An 8,064-nucleotide genomic window follows, 5' to 3' on the forward strand; every position below is an offset into this window, starting at 1 on the left:
CCTTCGTTAATCAAAGCAGCCGCTTTGTATTTTTGCTTTCTAAATTCTTAATTCGACAATTCGCTTAGAGAAAATGTAATAATTCATCACCATAATTAAAAAAGCAAATAAAAAACATTTCGAGCCAACTGCCACAGACAACTCTTACTCTCATTTCGAGTTAAAATGATTCAACTTTCCTTAAGTGCTCGTAGTACATGAATCGCTATACAAGCAACATAATTGGAAAAAAGAAAAGTCGTGTAGTAATGTCTAAGAGTATTAGGTTTATTTTAATATGACGGGATTCTTCGCGAAGGAAAACAAAGTAAAACAGAAGTCGCTCCTTTTCCATTGAATACATACCTAATGGTCAATAAATACGTCAGTGACGTTAAATGCCGTCCTTACCATCTGAAAGTAAATTACCGCGATTTAACAAAATATAAAGTAAAAAAAACTAAACGAAGAAATAAAAATACTTTCACTTTTCCGTAGTAGCAGTATTAACATATCCATAATGCACGAGCGTGGGCAAGGATTTTCGCACGAAAGAGAAAACGTCCGCCGACCATTTTATCGATGCTGCGCGGCTACTAACGCAATCGCTTGTGCCGAGGGAAGTTTATCGGTACGGCGCGCATCGCCGCCTGATTGATTATCCCGTGCACCATTATCATCGCCATTAAGGCGATTGTTATGGCAGCGCGCGCACGTGCGTGGGAAATCGATTTTCCTTTTTTCTCTCTTTTTACTATGTAATAATCATTTTTAAAGCGCTTTCGATTGCTCTGCTTCTTTCCTCTGCTAAGCCGATAAGGGAATTCTATCGCACTGTACGTGCCGGGGAGCTTCGCAGTCACGTCGCGCTATTTTACTTTATCGATTGCAAATTAACATCATCTGCGGGAGAGGGTGGGGGGGGGTAAATCGACGGGGGCTCGATGTGTTTGCACGTGTGCTAGCTTTCGACGACACAGTGGAACGCGATTATTCGGTATACCTACTATTATTCGCCAGGAGACATTGTTTTATATGCTGCGTAGGTCATTAGGAAAACGAGATTGTCGTATTTCTTTTAAACATTAATTTACCTCCATTTACGTGAAGATACTTTTGCCGATGTTCACTCATGTCGATGATCATACATTTTAAATGATTTTATGGAGGACAGTTAAATTGGATAAAATAATCGTTTGTTTTCATTCGATTTCGTTTCTCCAATTTCTCTGGCACATCTTACTTATATGGTATATAATAATGACATATAATGTACGTATTAATTTATATATATGAATTAATATAATAATAAATGTGCGTGCTACTATGATCGAGCTTTAATAATTCCTCTCTTAATCTTCCTTTAATTTGATTTGTTTGACCAATTAATGTGTTTATTGGTATGATTCGAGCTTTGTTATAAATAACATTGAACATTGAAATTAGGGTTATTGTTTAATCGAGCAATCAATCGACTTTCTCTATTCCAGTATGCATCAGCATTGCCAATAAATGAAAAGAAATTGTATAAGATTTATAAACGCATAAGCCAATCAATATTAAATGAGATAAAAAATAAAATTTATTCCGAAGTTTTTTCGCATTTTTATAATATATAATGTAATTTATCGACAGTCGTGCAATTTTCATAAATTTTCAATTATCCAATGCAGATAATTTATAATTTAGAGCCATATTGATGGTTGTCCGCAACAAATTAAAATAAATTGAAAAGCTTCTATTTGCAAAAAGCAAAATATTACGAATCAGTAATAATGCCAAATGAATCTTAAGAGTAATCGAGCGCATGAGTCGGCGAAATCTTTTTCTCGGTACACAAATCTGTTATGCCGAATTGTATCACTGCACGTGTGGCTAATACACATGTACATTGGTCGAACGGTTGAATGCAAAATCAAGCGTATTCTCAGGTCATCGCATGATCTCGGCATTGATAGGTTTCGCAATCACTTTAATATTTTGGTACCTGGGCGAACATTTTATTTCCAATAACGAAAAAGAAAAATTCATAAAAAATAACAGTTGGTACGACGATGCTAAAAGCATGAAATATTATTACGTATGGAAATTGTGTCAAACTTTAACTCAAAGTCAGTCGTGGATCAATGTCAATGAAAATCATAATTACTTTTAGAGAATTTCTTATCTTGATTCACTCACAAAGTGATTATAGATAAATAATATTGAGTAATTGTTCGTTGTAGATTTTAAAATGTACATAATTAAAGAGCATACAATTCGCCGGAATTTCGAGAGAACAATATAAATCTAAATGCTTTACGCGTGTATTTCGTATGTTGAATTTTAATTGTTATTTACTGGCTATTAGTAAAATAGCAATTTTTTTTTTTATTTATAATCTATTCTTAGCCGTTTCAGGTATTTTAATTAAATTTGTTTATTGCACTACGTAGTGCGCATAATAAGTGTCGTGTCTCTTCGACAAATCTAATTTGCAATGAAAAACAAAGAAAAATCATTCCAATTTTAAAAATTCAGGCACTTATTTTTTATCGAAACGTTGAGTTAAAAATGTCTCTTCCCTTCTCTTACTAATTACACGCCGCTAATACAATTAATGGAATATAATAAATTGGTATTAAATCTACAGACCTATAAATCTGATGCAGCAAGAGGGCAAAGAAGCAAAGAAATGGAAAGAGCAAGGGAAAATGACAGTGAAAAAATAAAGTACTTAAATAGAGTTAGAAACAAGTGTATGAATGGACATTTATAAGAGCCTCGTCCACCCAGAATTAGTATATAACAAATAATAAAAGAAAAAAAATTTAAAGTGGTTCGAGGCTCCGAGAGAGTAAACACGAGCTTGACCATGAAATTCAATGATACATCGGTTTCTATAAAAAAAAAAAAAAAAAAAAAAAAAAAAAAAAAAAAAAAAAAAAAATTGGCTTATCTCAAACACAATCGAAATGCGATTATAGTCATGAGAAAATTCTTGAAATTTAAGGGGAATCGCAATAATTGTCGAGTAGGGTAGAGGCACATGCCTGGATATTTGAAGTGCTCATCAAGCCATAACTTTTTCGTATAAAAGATAAGATGTTGCTTGATCATGGGATATCATCACTTTTCTGCCACTCCTTCGGCATAAGTCATCCGTATAAAAGACATTTTTTTCATCTATATCATGGCTTTTTCTCTCTTTTTTTCTTTTTTTTTAATATACTCTGTTCGGCTTGTGACTTGTGATTTTACGTCGACCAGGCCTTGTAAGTTATATATATTTTTGTTGAAAATAAAAGCCGTTTTCATTCTAACTTTTATAATAACGAGCTATCGCATGCTATTATTATATGTCATTTAATATTGTGGCTTAAAGCACGTAATAATAGGTATTGCAAAATACATTGACTAGTAGTTAATTAATAGTGATAATAATTTGCGAATGTTATAATTGCTCGGAGATAGCTTTGAAATTGATTTAAAGTGAAATGGAATGATAAGGTTTTAACAATTTTTATAAGACTTGGAGTCAAATGCGGGCATGAATGCTGGTTTATCTATTAATATTTGATGAGATTTGTAATTTAATAGACAAATGTCTGTCGATATTTCAAGAAATTAATTGTACGCAATTATCTATTTAGTAGACGAAAGCTTGTTAAAAGTAACAGACACGTGTCTGTTATTCATTTTCAACTGATAACGCCCATAACAATCATTAACTTCGTACATTCACCCGTGTTATTTGAAATCGGGTATTGAGCTTTTTAATGGTGCATGTGCAATCGTCGGAATCTCGAAACTGCAAATAACTTACAAATCATATCGAGATATGAATATGTAATATGTAAAAACGCATTTATTGATTTGAGATGCAATGTTATTAAACAACAATGAAAATGTACGAGTGAGTGTCGCAATTTATATTTAAAGTGAAATTTTATCAACAGCATCCGATCAGGATGAAACAACAATAAAAAAAAAAACAACAAAAAAAACAAAAAAAAAAACGATGGAGTGGATGTATCTGTAGTCGCAACTATCGAGGCGCCTTCGATTACTGCAGAAGATGAATCTCCGACTACAGTTGATCATGATCGCAAACAGATTCTTTTTTATTGAGACCTCAATTCAATCTAAATGAATCTCAGCCCAAAACTAAGCAAAGTAAGTCGCGGTAAAGTAACTTACACTAAGAAGTTTTTTTTTCAATCATTCAAGTTAAGAGTCATCCAAAAATGCTTGCAACAACCGAGTGAAAAAAAAAATAATGAATTACGGTAGTTTTTACGAAGCTTTATCGACGCTTCAGTGAATTATATAATTGTATTGGGAATACAATTTCTTTGGTCTAACGACGAATATTTGATGGCATAAAAAAAAAAAAAAAAAAAAAAAATTTTACTTTGTTGTTTCACGATTAATTAATTGAGTTGTAGAAAATATTTTGCTTATTTAAACGTTGTTCGAAAGCACACAGACTTTTGTTAAAATAGCAATTATATTTCAATTGACGTTTGTCAGATAAGAAAACTATCATTGCATCTGAAAACTTGACCGTGCGCTACGCGAATTATTAAAAGTTCCATTTAGTCGAACAACGATATTAAAGTAATTATTAGTTAATTAAAACGATTCTTTTTATTTTACTTTTTGTTTTCCATTTATTTCTGTTTGTTTGTTTGTTTGTTTGTTTGTTTTATTTTTTTGAATATATTTTTTATTTTTTATTTTTTTTTATCGCTATTCTATGAAGAGGTATAAGTAATCGAGACAAGTGCACGAGGAAGAGAACAAGGAGATTTTCAAATTAAACAAATTACCAAAAAAAATCTGTAGGTCGGATGCTGAATCTCCAACGATATCAGCTAAAAACAAATTTGTACTCCGATAAAAATTAACTTGAAAATTTCAGCTAATTTAGAAATCGTCGACAATGTATTTAGAAATGATATTTAATAATAACTGTATAATTTGTAAAATCACACGAGGAACTAATTTCTTATTAATTGCTTGTATCCGTGGATAATAAATAATGTTTCTTCATTGCGCGAGGGACAAGGAGCCGATATTGGTTAAATACTTCAATGTCATGTCATGAAATAAATATTTTTCAAACAGCGAATAATTTTACTTTTAGAAAGCCACTTTCAGTCCTTCGTGCGCCTTAAGCCGATCGGCTCTTGAAAAATTACATTTGAAATTTTCAGCACGACACATTATTCCGAAAGCGCCAAAATAATTTCATAAGCCGATAATTTGCATAGGACATGCTCTGACGATCCATCAAACGCACCTTCTTCGTATTGCAGCACAAGTCACGGATCGGCCCATGAGGCGAGCATCGATAATCTAAATTCGAGTATTGCGACGGCTAAAGAGTCGTTTGGTAGGTGGGTGGGTGGGCGGGGAGGAGGGGGAGGGGGAGCGCGGAAAAAGAAACAGCTTTACATAATGAACGTGTGTCGTCGACGGACCGTAACAGTCTACAAATTCCGTTTTCGTGGCGCGTTGTCCCACTGCCCATCATTAGCTTTATCTGGGCCCCGGGCGGCAATTCCCCAGCTACCCCGTCACAGTCGCCCAATCACAATTCCCTGAATAAGTCCCACGAGTTTCACCCGGCTCCCTTACCTTTCGCCCATCCTGTGAGTACGTTGCCGAGGTAGGCGACCTTGTACGAAGGGTCGTACTCGGTGATCGAGGCGTTGCCCCGGTGCCTGCGCCAGAGCTTGCCGAGACCCCGCTTGAGGCTGCGCAGCGTCCTGGTGCGGAGCTCCCCGGGCCCGCTGTAGGGCACGGCTGGCGGGGGCCTGTCGACGGAGTCGATGCTCACGCGACGCAGCAGCCCGATTTCGACACCCTTGGCTGGCGCCTCTGCCACGACGTCGCCCATCGACTTCATCCTGATTGACTCCGACTCGCGGCCTCCTCACGGCAACATCGCCCCTCGGCCGGCGAGCGACGATTGGTAGCGAAGTTGCGATTGCTAGGCGTCGCGGCGCGCTGCGTCTGTGGCGAGCGCGAACTCGCTATTGACGACTTGGGCGCTCATCGCCGAGGCGCGTTATTAATCGCCGTGCCGCATCCCCACCGCCTTGGGACACCGGCCTCCCCCACCCTTCCCGCGACAGCAGCTCTCTTATCGGCTCGCTCCTCGCGGCTTATCGCCGGCTATCCCCGGATACGTTGTTCCTGGCGCTTGTCCCGCTGGGGTTGCGATCGAGGCCCGTCTCCGATGTGCTAAGGAGCTCCAATGGCTACTGCCGTCGAGGTCATCACGAGGGCGACCTCACGGGACACCTCTGCTATCTGAAAGAGAGAGAGAGAGAGGAGAATCGTTAGTCGAGACCCAAGTGGACATTGGACTTTAGAGCTCTTGTCCTTTCCGTGCTGTTGGCAAGCGGAAGCGCAAGGGCGGCGAAGCGGGCAGAGGGGTTGTCTGACTTTCTTTCGAAAGTGTATGTATTTGGAAGTGATTATCGCTGACTCGACGATCGCGCCGATAAGGCGAGACTCGACGCAGAATGAGCCGAGTGCTTTTATTTATAAGTTGATATTGGCGATAAGAAACAAAAAAAAGAAAAAAAAAAAAAGAAAGAAAGAAAGAAAAAAAGAAAGAAAAAAAGAAAAAAGAGAGAAAACAAAACAAAACAAAAGCATTTCTATTTTAGTTAGGTTCGATTTAATTTAACTTTTGTAATTGAGTTTTTACGAGCTTTTATTTATCACTGCACGGACCTTTAAAATAAATTTCGCTTGGGTGGGTCATTTATCACGTATCTTTACGCGTGCGCGCGCGTCTGCAAATAAAGATCTAAAATATGTTTACAATATTTGTGTCAAGTGATATGAGAAGTTTTGTATCTGGGTCATGTTAGTGAAATGATTATAAATAATTTAACGTAACGCTGACAATTTTCCCTCATTTTCCACATTATTTCATTGATTTCTCATCAGGCTGAATAATGATCCACGTAGCATCAACTATTGTACGTTTATCACTATTTATACTAAACTGACCGAGACAATAATTAATTATTTAATCATGACAGGGTAACCTTTGCCTTCGGCTCTTAATAGACAAATAAATTTCACTTTCAAACTTCCATGGGTAATGTTAAGATTCAGCAAACAGGCTCCTCCCTCTCAAAATCAAGTGTTAAATGGTTAAGCCACTTTGAAATTTATTTTTAGCTTATAACGCGCCTTGCGGTGTATAAGAAGTGAGCAAATAACAACGATACGAAAAAGAAGAAAATTTATTGGTGATTATAAAGTCGTATTGCTAGCGCCTCGCATCTAAAAAGTAAAGCTTTAATCACTGTTCTATGCAAACTACATCTTTCAAGTTAACACGTAGCCTAAAGTCAAATATTGTCAAATCGATTGAATTTGTATATTAACAAAGTCCTTAAAAGTTTTCGTCATAATGCGCCTAAATTATACAATATTAGACAAAAACTTGCATTTGTCCGGCATTTAAACGACTTTTCATAATTGCCACATTAACAGCAAAGCTTTTTCAAATGCGCACCATTTAATCTATACAATGATCGTAAATTTCACATAGATAGCGATGATAAAGAACGTGTGACGACTTGGACCAGGCGACATGAGGCGCATCTAGAAGCTGGCGTATTTCATTCGCCGAGGGTGCACTCGCCATTGGAGGCTCGAGATAAGTCAAATGAAAGCAGCTTGTATACGCACTTTATGAGCTTAAGTCAATAGGATATGGCATGGCAAAAGTTCGAGATCGTCGTGAGTTCCTGGATGTGTACCGAGTTACCGAGGCTCCTAATCGTCTAATTCTCTCGACAAACAAAACCGCGCATGCTCATCGGCCGGAGCTAGTTACGGAGGAAATAAAACACACACACACACACACACACACACACACACAAAGATCGAGCCTTTGGTCTGCGATCTTCGGCATCATTTGCCGAGATCCGGTTGATAAGGGGCAACAGTTTACAAAGGCCAACCGCCAAAACAACACGATAACGCACAGAGAGACGCTAACAGCGACGACGCACTTCCTGCCGCTCATTTGCGCAAGGGACACGCGAATGCAAATCGGCGCGTGCGCTCTTC

General features: G+C 37.6%; 1 protein-coding gene across 1 annotated transcript in view; it reads right to left on the reverse strand.

The window, feature by feature from the left end:
* Positions 1-6,073, reverse strand: part of LOC105367678 (uncharacterized) — a 32,171-nt gene extending 26,098 nt beyond the window's left edge. The window contains exon 1 of the mRNA XM_011506446.1: positions 5,602-6,073. Within this exon, the coding sequence (XP_011504748.1) occupies positions 5,602-5,872 (271 nt within the window). The 5' untranslated portion in view covers positions 5,873-6,073. The remainder of the gene's footprint in view (positions 1-5,601) is intronic.
* Positions 6,074-8,064: the final 1,991 nt, after the last annotated feature.

The sequence above is a fragment of the Ceratosolen solmsi genome, unplaced genomic scaffold (genome assembly GCF_000503995.2).
Source record: "Ceratosolen solmsi marchali unplaced genomic scaffold, CerSol_1.0 scaffold7, whole genome shotgun sequence".
Lineage (NCBI taxonomy): Eukaryota > Metazoa > Arthropoda > Insecta > Hymenoptera > Agaonidae > Ceratosolen > Ceratosolen solmsi.